Below are 15,743 nucleotides of genomic sequence, written 5' to 3'. Positions count from 1 at the left end.
CAGATCTGTATGGTGTGTGAAGACAGTAGTTACAGCAATATTCTACGCTGTGGAATACACTAGAATACATGCACATTTAAACAGATGCAATGTCTATCAGTGGGTAGAAGAGTAATGGGAGTTGTTCAACACAATGGCAATTCCACACAGACCTCCTTCACACATCCGTGTCTCCGGTATGTGTGACGTCCGTTTTCACACGTACCGGAGACACGGGTACAAGTAGACCCATTGAAATCAATGGGTTTGTGCACACGTGCATGTTTTGCCATGAACAGTGTGGAGCATACGTGCTCCACACGTAGACATGTCCGTTTTCTCTGGCAGCACGGGTGTCACACGGACTGCAGGGATGTGATCCGTGTGACATCAATATGACACGTACCAGAGAAAACACATGTGTCTGTGAAAAAAATGAATTTCTACACTCACCTTCTCCAGCGTTGCTGTCTCTGCTGCTGCTTTCACTTGCTTCCGACCCCTCTTATTATGCTCATCGCATATGCACGGTTTCCGGAGGACCAGAAGCAGTAGCAGCAGCGGGGAGTCAGCAGGACCAGAGACCGTAGATCACCACCACGGACAGCAACGCCAAGGACAGGTGAGCAGAAAGTTCCTGTTCTCTGTGTGTTATCACGGATAGCACACAGAGAACACACGTGTGTCAAAATCACGGCACACGGAGGGCAATACGCACCTTTTACATGTCCGTGCAAAACGTGCATAGTTTTCATGGATGTGTCAAAGAGGCCTTACAGAAAGCACTGGGAACATCAAAGCAAAGGCACAATAAAGAGCTAAAGCAAGATAATGAAAGTTAAAAAAGAACCACTTCTGAGCTATGGTCATAATCTAGTGAGCATTAAGACAGAATTAAGAACTTCTTTTGACTCGTCTACTTACTGATATGTGTGTAGTGAAATGAAATGCAGCTAGGAATAGCAACGCTTAGGAAAGGACAGAAGGAAGTCATTGTCAACCTTTAACTTCTTTATCATACACTACCTCTTCGAATTGACCATTGGGTGTGAGGAGGAACCAAAAGAGGGCTGTCAAGTCTTGTGGACAGCATACTTTTCATAAACACAAATTGATTGCTCTCAGTGGGAAAACAAAATAACAATCTTGAATTTACAATACTTTTGATGGCTAACAAAAGTAAAATAAGTAATGTTACAAAGCAAGCTTTCGAGTCTACTTAGGTGTTCAGGTATGGTATAACAAAGTATCTGAAAAAACACAAATTTATTCACAAAAAGCAGAGGCAATGAAATAAATGAACATTTAATAAAACAAAATAGGCTTAGAAAGTGAATCCTTAACCCCTTTATGACCAATGACGTACTGTTACATCATTGGTCAGGTCGTGGTAATCACCGCCGGCTGCTGCGGCGAGCCGGCTGTAATCCCCGAACATGATTTGATCAGCATACATGCGCCTGCTTGCCACATAGATTGCGCTGTCAAAATATGACAGCATGATTTAAGTGGCTGCGATGGGGATCGCGCTGTTCCCTGCTGCAATTGTAGGCCCTGTGACGTGATCACGGGGACCTGATGGTTGCCATGGTAGCTGGGGGGCATGTGATGACCCCTCACGCTACCATGACATACTTCCTGTAACAGCCCCAGGAATGCTGCATTTCTGCTGATCAGTGCTGACAGACAGTGGATCCATAAAGTCCCCTAAGGGGACTAGTAAAATAAATAAAAAATGTAAAAAAAGTTTTTAAAAATTTGAAAAAATAAAAAATCCTAAAAGTTCAAATCATACACATATTTGGTATCACCATTTTCAGAAATGCCCAATCTATCAAAATATAAAATCAATTAATCTGATTGGACATGGCATGGCGAGAAAAAAATTCTAAATACCAAATTACGTTTTTTGGTTGCCGCAAACATTTTTTAAAATGCAATAACAGGCGATCAAAATGTAGCATCCACACAAAAATGGAATAATTAAAAACGCCAGCTCAAGACGCAAAAATATAATCCGTCACTGAGCCCCAGAACGGTACAGGTCATGGAATATGGCAACAAAAAGCACAAGTTTCTTTGGGCAAACTTCTGAATTTTTTTAACCCCTTAGATAAAAGTAAACCTATACATATTTGGTATCTACAAACTCGTACCGACCTCAGGCACCATACTGATATGTTTGTTTTTCCATATAGTGAACACGGTGAATAAAATATCCCAAATACAATTGTGCAATTGCACTTTTTTGCAATTTTACCGCAGCTGGAATTTGTTTCCCGTTTTCCATTCACTATATGTAAAACTAATGGTTTCATTCAAAAGTACAACTCATCCCGCAAAAAACAAGCCGTCATATGGCAAGATTGACAAAACATTTAAAAAGTAATGGCTCTCGGAAGAAAGAGAGTAAGAAACAAAAACGTAAAATGGAAAATCGCCCGAGGGTGAAGGGGTAAAAGGAAATCTGTCAGCAGGTTTTTGTTCCCTCATCTTATAGCAGAATAATGTAGGAAAAGAGACCCTGATTTCAATGATGTATCACTTAGATTATTGGCTGCAACTGTTCTGATACAATCAGGGTTTTTAGATTTAGCCATGCAGCAAGGTTGAAAATGCTGCTCCTCACCCACACCAGGCACTGTATATAATGTCGATAGAGAAGGAGGTGCTCATCACAGCAGGTCACAGCAAGTCAGACTGCAAGTACAAGGAAAAAAACAAGGATTTTTATGGGCACAAAAATGTTATATTTGTGAACCTATAGTGAGCCCAACAACCCCATTAACTTGTTTTACATTTTGAGCTTTATTTCTCAGAGGCTTTATAATGGGTTAATAATCTGTATGCCTGGACAAACCCCATTATTAAAAATCTGGCTGGCGATAATAGTTTCAAATATATTTAGTGATGCATCCCTTTTTGAAGGCAAAGAATGGTCACATCAAATATTGATTGGTTTAAAGGAAATCTGTCAGCAGGTTTTTGTTATGTAATCTGAAGACCGCAGGAGATAAGGACTGAAACACAGATTTCTGTGATGTGTCATTTATTAATATGTGTTCTGTTGATTACCTACAGTGAAAGTTTGATGTAGTTAGGATATTATCATTGCTGTGACTAGTTGTCTTGTGCCAAGTCCTCTGACCACACCTCCTCCACTGATAAGCAGCTCACTGTCTATAAACAATGTATACAGAGGGCTATGGTATGAGCCGGGTTAGCTTTCTGAGCTCTGCTACGTGCCACATCTAAAGCGGGCTTTACACGCTACAATATATCTTACGAGATGTCGGTGGGGTCACGTCGTAAGTGACGCACATCCGGCATCGTTAGTGACGTCGTTGATTGTGACACCTACGTGCGACCCTGATTGTGCGCAAAAACGTTGATCGCATACACGTCGTTCATTTTCTAAATATTGTTCGTTTTGTTGAACGAAACCGGTATATTGATACGTGTGACACCCTAACAACGACGAGGCTCATCGTTATTATGTACGTCATATGCGACGCGGGCGTGTCTCTCCACGCCGTACCTCACGTCCACCGCTATGATTGGTGGTACCAACTGCGTAACAAATTGTCCTTCGTGCTTTATAAGGCGTACGCAACTCGTGTAATGTTAATCATTTATCCCGGTCTGCGGTCCGGTAGATCTAACGAGATATTGATCGATGTGGCATCTTATAGAATATGCACGTGTGACGGCTCAGATACGACCTATGTACGATCTCTTCAGATCGTATACACGACCTGGGCGTGTCGCATCGCATATGAGATCGCATATGAAATCGCATCGTTTAAAGCAGCCTTAAGAACTCTGCATCTCAACTGCTGCACCCAGAAAACTAAGTAATATAGAGTATAGTATATGAGCAGAGGACTGCATGCTCCAATCCCCTACTAGGACTGAAAAAGAAATAGTAAGATGATTAAAAAAAGAAATAGTGGGAGAAACATCTTAAGAAAAGTAAAAAATTCCCAGGGAAAATGACCCCTGTAAAATGTCCTTGAAGTTAAAAGGGTTGCTACTAGACGTATTGGCTTCTCTCAATAGAGTTCAGAGTATATGGATGGGTCTAGTTGGCTTGTGATCTCAAGTATGTAAATCGCACACATGTTGTAGCGTCACTGCCCATCCTCACCAGGACCAAAGGGAAATCCTGAAAGAGTGCATATCGCTCACTGTCATGGTTCGGCAGTCTGAAGTCACATAGTGATTGGAGACGTTTTATTTCAGCCCAGAAAACCCTTGTTAATGAAAACATTAGGCAAGGAATATTTTGAATATTTTTATTATAAATCTGCATTATTTGTGATGTATAAAACACATTCCAATTAATAAAAAAAAGATACAAATGTGACACGCAGGCAATAAATATTTCTATTTTCTAATTAATGAGCACACTTTTACGTTCACATATATTTATTACACGCAGTTACAGACTTCTGGTTACTGTAATCATTTCAGTCCTAGGCAAAAAGAAAATTAAAAATATATTAGTAACTATAACACTATTTGGAACTATTAATAGCACGTCTTTACCCATTTAGGCTACTTTCCCACAATGAGCTTTTAGGGAGTTTTTGATGTTGCAGAATTTCTTCAGCATTTCTGCACCTATTATGTAAATTAGGTTACTTGGGTATTTTTCCTTCCGTTTTTTGAGTGTATTTTTTAAAATGCGTTTTTGATGCGGATTATGTCTCTTTAGTATATCATGTTTTAAAAATAGCTGCTTTGTTTTTACATTTCCTAGTTCTTGGCTTTCACAATTCTTTATTGATACTGTCATGTGCGATTTCATTTATGTTGCGTTTCCAATGAGGAATTACATCAAAATTGCGTATGCATTTTTTACCTTTGGATTTCCTGAATCTAATACAATTCTATGGGAGAATCTACACATAAAACTAAGTGTACTCGCAAGAAATTGACATATTGCGGATTTCTTTTTATATTCCAAGAGCCATGATGTTCATTTTTAGTCACTGATGTAACCGTATTAGACACAACATAGCCTGCGGTTGGCTGTTTTCATATACACTTATTTTGCAGAACAATGATCTGCAGTAGGAAAGCAGTGACATGTCTGATATTGGTCTAGTCTGCAAAGCAAACACACAGAAGCATACTTACCTCTCTAAGGAAGCAACAACACTATATGTGAAACGTACATTGGGGTTAGCTCTAGTGACCTTTTTTGGTGTTATTCGGTATGGGTAAGAGCAATCCCATTGCCATGTGATATAAACTTCTGGTGATTTGGTAAATGTCTTATGATCATTGTGTCTTTTACTTTTTTTTTTACATTTTATTTTCCCTCTTTTGCTTTATATAACTTGCCAGTAAGTGTGGTATTTATATATCCACATGTAATGACAAACCACATTTACTGGTATTTATAGTATATCTTTGATGTCTGTTCATATTTGACCTTTTCTGATTACTTATAATTAACCAGTTTTCAGTATACCTAGGATATATTTGTCAGTTAATGTGGTATTTATATATTTACATGTGGCAATGACAAACTACAGTGTTTTTCCAAAAATAAGACGCTATCTTATACTTTTTTTGCCCTGAAAAAAAGTGCTAGGGCTTATTTTTAGGTAGGTCTTATTCTTGGGGAAACATGGTTGGAGGTAGGTTTTCCCCCTAAAAAAGCAGATCCCCCCCCCTTCCCAGGAGAATCATACTGACCAGACCTTGGAAGTCTGCATTGCTCCCAGGTCCTCCTGCGATCTTCAGTGGGTGCTCCCAGCAGGTATACTCCACATGGTTCTCCTTTGCTTCTGGGCGACACCCTTACATACATCAAAGGCACTCACACACTCAGTCATAAACAAACACAATCACACATCAGATCGCACACATCCAGCAACACCGATTGCTTCCGGCCAGCAGGGGCAGATGAAATGCAGTGCAGTGGAGTGTGAGGACCTGCGGTGGAATGCATGGAGGACTTGGCAGTGGAATGCATTGATGCGTTCTACTGCAAGTCCACTATGCGTTCCACTGCCGGAAGTAATCTGTATCGCCAGATGTGGTGAATGTGTGTGTGCGATCTGATGTGTGATCTGATGTGTGATTGTGTGTGATCTGATGTTTGTGTGTGTGTGATCTTATTGTGTGGGTGTGCAATCTGATTGTGTGCATGATCTGTTACAGTATTTGTGAGTGTGTGATCCACTGCAGGTCCTCCCGTTCATCGTCTGGTGAGTATGATTGCGGGGTCTTCTTCCTTTTGGGGGTGTCTGCTTTCTATAATGACGTGTTCTCCTGTAGTATTCTTTAACTATTTTAGCTGCATGGACACTTCATTATTGAATCGCAACTAGGGCTTATTTTTGGGGTAGGGCTTATATTTAAGCCCTACAGCAAAAATGCCGAAAATTCCTACTAGGGCTTAATTTTGGGGGAGGGCTTATTTATAGAAAAACAGGGTATATTAGCTGTTGTCATCAGTGTTTTAGATAGGTACCTATTCACCCTTTGATCACTTACAATAAACTAATTTTTATCGTACCTTCTCTAATACTTACCAAGTGCTCCTGATGCCATACAATTATGGTGACTTGGGGTTTATTGCCTTATGATCATTCTGTTTTTTACTTTAACTGATATATAATTTCCCCTCTATGATTTATGTATTTGTAAGCAAGTTTGGTATCTATATATCTATATGTTGTTATGATTAACCACATTAGCTAGTGTTTGTAGTGTCTTTTCATAGGTGCCCGTTTACACTTGACATTTTTTGTTCATTTATGATAAACAAATTTTTACTGTATCTAGGATTTATTGGTCAGTAAACTTGGTATCTATAAGTTGTAATAATATGCAATATTAAATGGTGTTTTTGATATGTATCTGTTCACACTTGATCTTTTTTGACTAATTATGATAACTAAACTTCAGTGCACCTTCTCTCATACTTACCTAGTGCTGGTTGCCGAAAACTGGTGTCTGTCTTTTCATGCATTGTCTATTATATCTTTACAATTATGTATTGATTTTTCAATAAAATAATTCTTTGAAATTTAGCCATTGATACGCTCTTTTATCTTATTTTATACCCATTAATTTGGCATACATTACAAACATGGATGTGTAATTTTGGCATAACTGTTAATTGTTTTTATTTTTTTGACATTGAAAGTGATAAGAAAGATAGATCCACTTTTTTGTTCCTCTTTATCCTGTGTTACTTTATTAGTTTTTAGGACTAACTTATAGTTAACGTTTCCTGCATTTTGTTTCTTAATATGCTTGTCTTACTTTTGCAAGACACTACTGATATTTGATGCATATGTCCTTTGTTACACTGTTATATATACAGCATAGATCATTATATTGATCTATTTCTGTGTTAATATCATTTGGCTGAATATGATTTTCTTGCTAAGTTTATTAACATAATACTTTGTTTTTCCTTTGTATTTCTGATGCATTTCTCACATATGGGGTTTATGTTAAGTGGAGGATATATTATTTTTATTTGTACTTGTTTCATTTGAAAGCTTTAATAAGAATAAAAACAAAAAAACTTGAAAAACAATTTTTAAAGGGGATGAGGAAGGGACAAAGACCCGTTTCCAGCGATGTATCACTTACCGGGTGCAGCAGTTATGATAGAGTCACAGTTTTCTCTGCTCATCTGCTATAACTCCGCCCACATCATTGTGTGTACAATGTATAGTAACAGAGAGCTGCTAATCAGTGCTGGGTGTGGAATTGGACTTCTGTGTGTGTGACGCCATGGCAAAACCAGGTAGTCACAGATAGGCCCCCGCACAACACCTTCCCTCACTTAGGAAACACACAGCCGACCTGAAACCCTAGTGACCCCCCCTTAGGGAATGATAGACACACCAGTGGGCGGGACTAGGCGGTTGGAAACGCCCACCCAGGGGTCTAGACAGCCCGAGGTGGGAAAACAAGCAGTTTAGTTTGGAGTTCAAGTTGAAAGGAGTGTGGGCTGGAGCTAGGTGTAGCTCCAGCAGAGGAAGTTCAAGTTGAACGGCGCCAGGGTTGGAGCCCTGGTGCCTTGGCTAGGAGGCAGACGTTGGTCTCTGTCAGCAGGAGACGGGAAGACGGCTCGTCAGAACCGAGGTGGAGCGGGACAGGGTTGTAGCCCGCCGGTACCGACACAGGGAACCGTCCCGGAAACCGTAGCACAAAAGGGGGTACTCGGACCCTGAAGCCAGGACCGGAAACCAGTGTCTTGGTTAATTAACCGATTGAGGCCAGGATTATAGGTCCTGTCCCACCCAAAGTCCCTCATAGAAGACAACAGCCCACCGATAGGGATAGGAGGTCACCGCCAGGGCCCATAGATCCCACGGGCCAGCGTCTGCAGGCACGGCTCCTTAGGCCACATCCAGCCGGGAGCGGACTCCTGAGTTCCAGACAAGGCAGTCCACCATTCACAAAACTAGTGCAGAGGAAAAGGACAGCGACCACCAGCCTGGGTGGGGGACCTGAATGCAACCGGCCACGGCAACCGGCCACCAGCACCTTTGATTTACCAAAAGACTCGTGTGATTTGTTTACTGTGAGTAACCAAACATCCCCCTGCTTGCTCACGCGCGCCGGCCTTCGCTACACCCTGCACAAAGACACTAGATCCTGGGACAACCATCCCTGCCCAGATGAGGGTCTCCTCTAGCACTGCCAGAAGCAATGCCCTCCAGTCACTTTAAGGCTATGTGCGCACTTACCGGATTTTGCCGCGGATTTTTTGCGGTTTTGCTGCATGTTTCGCTGCAGAAAATGTTCATAACATCTCTGCAGTGAATCACCAGCAAAACCTATGGGCAAAAAAAATCCTGTGCGCAATATGCGGAATTTGACAGCTGCATGTTTTGCTGCGGGATTCCCGCAGCAAAAACAATTGCATGTCAATTCTTTTCCGCACGTCGCTGCGGGATTTCACTCCATTGACTCCAATGTAATCGTGAAATCCTGCAGGGAATAATGCAGGCAGCAAATTCTGTGCGGTTCACTGCGTTTTCCTGCGTTATTCCCTGCGGTATTTCGCGGTTTACCTCCGGTAATGTACATCGCTTGTCTGCGGTTTTGCAGGGAAGTGATGTCATTACAGGAAGAGGAAGCGGAGCAGAGAGTAAACACACACACAGATCACACACACACAGACATCACAGACATAGAACACAGACACAGACACATAGAACACACATAGAAAGAAAACGGAAATATAGAAAACAAAGCACGTGGGCTCCGCTGTATATTTACCGTCCAGCCGAGGTAAGCACACAGCGGCGGCCCGGTATTCTCAGGCTGGGGAGGGAGAGGGGCAGGGTTAATGTCCCCCGCCTCACTCCCCCTCCCGCAGCCGAGAATATCAGCCGCAGCTGCCCCGGCACTGTCGCATGCATTATGCGGCAGTACCGGCGTGTCCCCGGCTCTTCCTGCCGCCGTGTAGCAGTGGCAGTCAGGGTAATACAAGGGGTTAATGGTGGTGGATCGCCGCCATTAACTCCAGGCTTGATCATGGCAGCGTCTATGAGACAGCTGACATGATCAACCCGTAAGTAAAGTGAAAAAACACACCGAAAAATCCTTTATTTTAAATAAAACAAACAAGCCTCGTTCACCCTTTTATTAACCCCTCCCGAAACAAAGATCCGGCGTAATCCACAGGTCCTGCGCTGCTTACATCCAGCCGCGACTGACACACAGCGCTGAATTACCTCTGCTGTCTCGCAGCAATACAGCAGAGGTAATTACCGGTCATTTCCCACGGCCGGTAATGTGAACTCACTGCCGACCGTGGGAAATGCAGCGATCTGTCCTCTATCTATCTATCTGTCTATCTATCGATCTATCCCTCTATCTATTCTTCTGTCTCTTTATCTATCTACTATCTCAGAATGAAATTACTTTTTTTTTTTTTTCAATGTGCTTTATTGCATTGAATGCAATAAAGCACATCCCAACCCGCACGCGGCAAAACCGCGGCAATACCGCAAACAATACCGCGGTAAAACCGCAGCAAACCGCATGCGGTTTTCCGGTGCGGTTTGCCGCGTTTTTTTACCGCGGATGCGGTAATCTTTGAATACCTGCGGAATTTTCTTGAGAAAATTCCATTTTCCAGTGCGCACATAGCATAAAAAAAGAAATCCTTATTAAAATAATAAAGAATAAAGATATAGAAGTCCATTCAATCTTTGGTTGTTGACCATCGTAAAGTTTCAGTACCCATTACCGAACATATATCTGTGAATATGTGCTAAGCACTATGTCCTGTAATACATGTTGAGATCAGAGAGTCTATCAACATCTAACTGTTACCAGGAGCAATGCATGGAGTCACAGAATTATTCAAATAAATTCCTTCCTTTAAGAGAATACAAAAATTACTGTAATCCAAACAATCTGCAGATTTTAGCTGTTGACTATGAGGAAACTTTAGTTACCACCTCTTTGGGACCATTGTTAACATGTACAGAGGGAGAAATAAATATTGAACATGTCACCGATTTTTTAAGTAAATATATTTCCACAGGTGTTATTGACATGAAATTCTCACGAGATGTCAGTAACAACCTATCAAATCAACACAAGCAACAAAATCAAACCATAGATGTCCAACAATTAAGTAATGCATAATAATGATAAGCGACACAGAAAAAAAGTATTGAACAAATGGAAAAAGAGAGATGAAAAAAGCCATGGAAAGTCAAGACACCAGCTGAAATCTATTTAAAACATATCAGCTGGGTCAACTGATGGCCTATAAAAAGGTGTCTCATTACCAAGGTACCAAACAAGAAACATCTCTTAATGGCTAAAACCAGTGAGCTGTCTCAAGACCTTTACAACCTTATTATTGCAAAACATACTGATAGTATTGACTACCAAAGAATTTTTAAACTACTAAAAGGTACCAGTGAGCACTGTTGAGACCATAATACCGAAGTGTAAAGAACATAATTTCATAATAAATCGGCCATGACCAGGTGCTCCCCACAATATTTCCGACAGGAGAGTGAAAAGCATTATCGGAAGAGTTGTACAAGAGCTACAGAAAGACCTGGAATCGACAGGTACAACTGTTTCAGAAAAAACAATAAGTAATGCACTCAACCTACATGACCTGTATGCACATTCACCATGCAAGACTCCACTGCTAAACAAAAAACATGTCCAAGTGCGTTTAAAGTTTGCTCAAAAACATTTAGAGAAGCCTGTGAAATACTGGGAGAATATAGTCGATGCCATAATACACACCATGTTTTGAGTCCTTTAACACCATATCAAAAGTAAAGCTAGGAGGAAGGAACATCATGGTATGAGGCTGTTTTTCCACAAAAGGCACTTACAAACATCATAGAATTGAAGGAAGCAAGAATGGACAAATGTACAGAGACATTCTTGATAAAAATCTGCTGCCATCTACCAGGTTGATGAAGATGAAACAAGAGTGGATACTTCAGCAAGATAATGACCCCAAACACACAGCTGCTAGAATGGCCCAACCAATCACCTGACCGGAATCCAATACAAAATTTACTGAAGGAACTAAAGTTCAGAAGGAGCACATTGAACATTCAGGATTTGAAGAGTGTTTGTGTGGAGAAGAGGATCAAAATTACAGCTGAGCAATGCATGCGACTAGTTTCTTCAAATAGGATGCGTCTTGAAGCTGTCATCACTAACACAGGTTTTTGTATGAAGTATTAATTACATTTCAGAAAGTATGTTCAATACTTTTTTCCTGTGTCATTTCTAATCATTACTTATAACTTATTTATGGACATCTATGGTTTGATTTCTTTCACTGTTTGAATTGGATGTGCCATTACCAAAATCTGAGAAATTCATGTCAGTAGATCCTTTAGAAATATATTTAATTAGAAAATTGGTGACGTGTTCAATACTAATTTCACCAGCTGTATATGTGGATATGTGTAAAGGACTATAGTGACTTAAAAGCGTTGAAAAATTGCAGCTTTTTTGCAGAACAAGGAGTTGCACAAAGGTTTTGCGACTTTCACACCACTTTGGACCAGCTCTGCTGAAATGGGTTGAGCTGGGAGGAGCTGGGGTGGGATGTGTGGTGTAGCTACATCACCTGTCTAATTAATGAAATGTGTCTCTATTTTCTATGCCAGAAATGCCACTGCACTCTGTGACTGAAATAGCATTTTTGGTGCAGCACACGGAGGTGCACACCACTTGCTTAATTCATTAAGTGGTGTGCGGCTCTCAATGAATCTGGCACCATGTCCTCTGTCAAGACTTGCTTAGCACAAGATTGTCCTATATCAGTCTTGATAAATCAGCCCGTTTGTCCTGAATGTTATCAGAAGCGCCTCCAGTTACTGCATTATTTTGATAAGCATTTCTTCTTGGAAAAGTATGCAAAAATGATTCTAGTCCTTCTAATTCCTGGATTCTGGATGTCGATCTTTGGGAAGCTCTAGTGCACACGACTAAGGGCCATGAGTCTTTTAAACTTTGAAAGATGCTTCAAGTTCCTTTCTTTGGATTTTACCTTTTAAGAACATGTGTGGAATTAGTCACAGCTCTTCTGTCCACAATCTCTTTGTCCAAAAACACATATTCAGACCACTGTATATTTGTAACTGTTTTTAAAGGATGGCTTCACATAGCGTTTTAGCATTTGTTCAGTGGCTCTGTCGGGGCTTATGTCCAAACCCTGACAAAACGGGATTTGTGCGTATGTGCCAGCAGGGCAATTGACTATAATGATGCAGAAAGAGTCACACTGTGGTCTGTCGTGCATCATTTTTGGCTGTATACACCTAGTTAAGGCAAGCAGCAAGATGTAATCGACTGCGTAGCCTCCAATAGACATATTCAGCTGAAAACATAGTGTGAACCTAGCCTTAATTACAAAAAAGGGCTTGTTCTCAAATACATTTTTCATTGATTGCTCTCAGTCATCATATAAATGCATGCATTAAACGAATAGGTTCATCTGATTTTTATCTTACATTCTTTAAAACAGTTTGTCTTCCAAACTGCTGTTCAGTGATCTTCTCGATGATCTTTCAAGTATGCGATCCACTTCGCCCTTTGATAGATCCTAAAAGTACATGCGAAGTGGAGTATGGTGAGAGAGGATACATTCAATAGTTTATGAAGCTACATTACCAGCTCAGAATTTAACAGATATGTGTGGGTGATATTACTCCCAATATAACTGTGTAGGTGGTGTTGCTGAGTAATCAGTCTGGAAATGTCATCAAAGTTGACTGGAAAATACATTATTAGCAAGAATAAATTCTCTATACTTCTTGTATACGGTTACTGGGGTTGCCCAGAATTTTGAAAAAATGGCCTCAAATCAGGGAATGTGATAAAATAACAAAGGATCACCCTATGCTAAATTTGCTGCAGGCCATCACTGATCTTGGGCAGTTACAACTGCACATGGGCACAAGACCACAGAGGCTAATGATTGGCTGCAGCAGTCATAAGCAAATGTATGGGACTAACAGGACGACTCCAATTTTTTTTTACATTTTAATTTCACTGTCTAAATTTACACAAAGTTAATTCCTATGGTGGCAACTTTTCTGGATAGCTTTATACTCACTGAGGATAGTCTTTGTTTGGCACTGTGGGTGGATAACAGGTTACGCACTCGCTTGTGTATTGATTCCCAGGTGTTATTCTCAGATCTCAACCTAAAATATCCCCAAAAATATAAACATATTGAGCATTGCCAAATGGCATTGTTGTAATGACTTCATTTATGTTGGAATAGTGAGGTCATGAAAGATAACTGCGGCTATCAGATTATTTTACGACTGACCTCAGTATATCAATCTACTTCACAAATAAAATGACGCAAAGTAAATACAGACCTTTCCCTTATAGATCCCCTGAGAACTGGACTTGTTCTTAAATCCTGCAGTGAATTGGCACTGGAAGTGAAGGGGGCATCCTGAGATGATTCAGCGTTAAAGTCACCTATATCCAGGCAGCCCTGAGTAATACATTTCGTATTTAGATTTCAGTAAGCTACTATACAGAAACACACTTTAAAGATTGTCCAGGATTCTAAAAACATAGCAGCCTTGATTTTATCATTATGACAGCAAACAGCTAAGTGACACATCACTGGAATCAGGATCTCTGCCCCTTCATTATGCTACTTTCAGATGACGTAGCAAAAACCTAGTGACAGATTCCCTTTAAGACTCGCTGTGACATCAAGGGTTTAATATAATTATCATTGTTTAAAGAGGTATCGCATTGACAATTACACTCCCACCAAATAGAAACTGATGACATATCCTATCGATAGGCCAGTGCTTTCTATAGGAGAATAACCCTTTCTTATACCCACCTTTACAATTGATGTATCACAGTTGAAGTCATCAAAAGTTAATGCTGTAAAAACAAACACAGAAAGCAGATAAGTAGTTCTCATTGTAAAACTGAAACACAAAGTGAATTAATGAATTAGCACCAATATTACAGCATCTAAGAATTATAATTTAATGAAAGCTGACAGCTGATGCTTGGTGCCCGATCCACGGTCAGCATGCACTAGACACTGGCTGCATAATTTCAGCCATATACGTTTAATTCTGTAATTTTGCACTGTTTCAGTGAAAAACATACATTACAACCCGCTGAGGACCAAACTGCATGGGACACTATTTGGACAGATGGGTCCCTGGCAGCTTCTCCCCGCCCGCTGCCAGTGACTGCCAGGTCTCTTCCCTACGTTCGCGTACAAGGAAAGAGCTGTCACTCCAGGGCAGTGGTCATGGAGAAGCTGCTGGGGACCCGCCCTTCCAACTAGTCTCTCATGTGACTTGATCCCTGGTGGCTTTTAAATTATGTTTTTACCTGAAGAGCCGCAGAGCTAGACATATATGGCTGAGGTCATGCAGCAGTGTCTGGTCTATGCTGCCTGTGGGTCAGAGAGCAATTATCAGCTGTCAGGTTCCCTTGAAAAGCAATCTGTCAGCATGTTTTTTCTATTTATTCTGAGAGCAGCATAACGCAGTGGTAGAAAGCCTTATTCCAACAATGTGTCCACCAGATTGGGAGGAGAAGGATCTCTTGAAAATAGATACCAACATTGCAAAAGACGCAGACATGATTATTTGAAGGTAATCAACCTGTCTGAACATCATCTTACTAATACACAAATATACTTGTTGGAAAAGGGATTATCCTGTTCACCAACAATGCAATTGGATTCCTTTACCGTTATAAAAGACATAGATCTATTTGCGTGGAAGTTAATATTTAAATGCATATTTTATCATATTTTATACAGGAGGACCCTTCATTACCAATGAGGAACAAGAGGCGTTAGCCATTTTGGAGTCATTGTCTGAAGATAATGTTCCTAATGCAGTAAGTCAATTTCCTGTTCATCTGTATCCCAAATCCAAGAAATTTCCTTCCTTAAGCTTGTGCACAGCGGTGGAAATTTTTGTCAGGGTTGTATCCAGTGAAATTGAACAGTTACAAAAAAACTATACTTCCAATCTTTCAACTCAGAAAAAAAAACATTACAAGAATTACGTTCCTGGTCTGATGTGACTATAAAACCTGCAGACAAGGGGGGTAACCTAATAGTTTGGCTCAACAGCATGTATGAGAAAGAGGCTGATAAACGTCTTGGGAATAAAACTTGCTACAAGAGGTTATATCATAATCCACTTCCTGCTTTCCAAGCTCAACTACATGACATACTCGACCAAGCTCTACAAGATGGCATCATCCCCCAAAAATTAATA

At 40.6% G+C, this 15,743-nt stretch overlaps 1 protein-coding gene across 2 annotated transcripts in view; it reads right to left on the bottom strand.

Moving 5' to 3' along the window:
* Positions 1–4,291: 4,291 nt before the first annotated feature.
* SPATA6L (spermatogenesis associated 6 like) overlaps positions 4,292–15,743 on the bottom strand; it is a 118,553-nt gene continuing 107,101 nt past the window's right edge. For both annotated transcript variants that reach the window (XM_075339810.1, XM_075339818.1), the window contains exons 10-14: positions 14,333–14,376; positions 13,848–13,969; positions 13,577–13,667; positions 12,972–13,063; positions 4,292–4,454 (exon numbers count right to left, since the gene is read on the bottom strand). In XM_075339810.1, the coding sequence (XP_075195925.1) occupies positions 12,977–13,063; positions 13,577–13,667; positions 13,848–13,969; positions 14,333–14,376 (344 nt within the window). In that variant the 3' untranslated portion in view covers positions 4,292–4,454; positions 12,972–12,976. The remainder of the gene's footprint in view (positions 4,455–12,971; positions 13,064–13,576; positions 13,668–13,847; positions 13,970–14,332; positions 14,377–15,743) is intronic.

This window comes from Anomaloglossus baeobatrachus, chromosome 1 (assembly GCF_048569485.1).
Source record: "Anomaloglossus baeobatrachus isolate aAnoBae1 chromosome 1, aAnoBae1.hap1, whole genome shotgun sequence".
In the NCBI taxonomy this organism is placed as follows: Eukaryota; Metazoa; Chordata; class Amphibia; order Anura; family Aromobatidae; genus Anomaloglossus; species Anomaloglossus baeobatrachus.
Note: the sequence above shows the minus strand (reverse complement) of the source record. Positions and strands in the feature narration are given on the sequence as shown.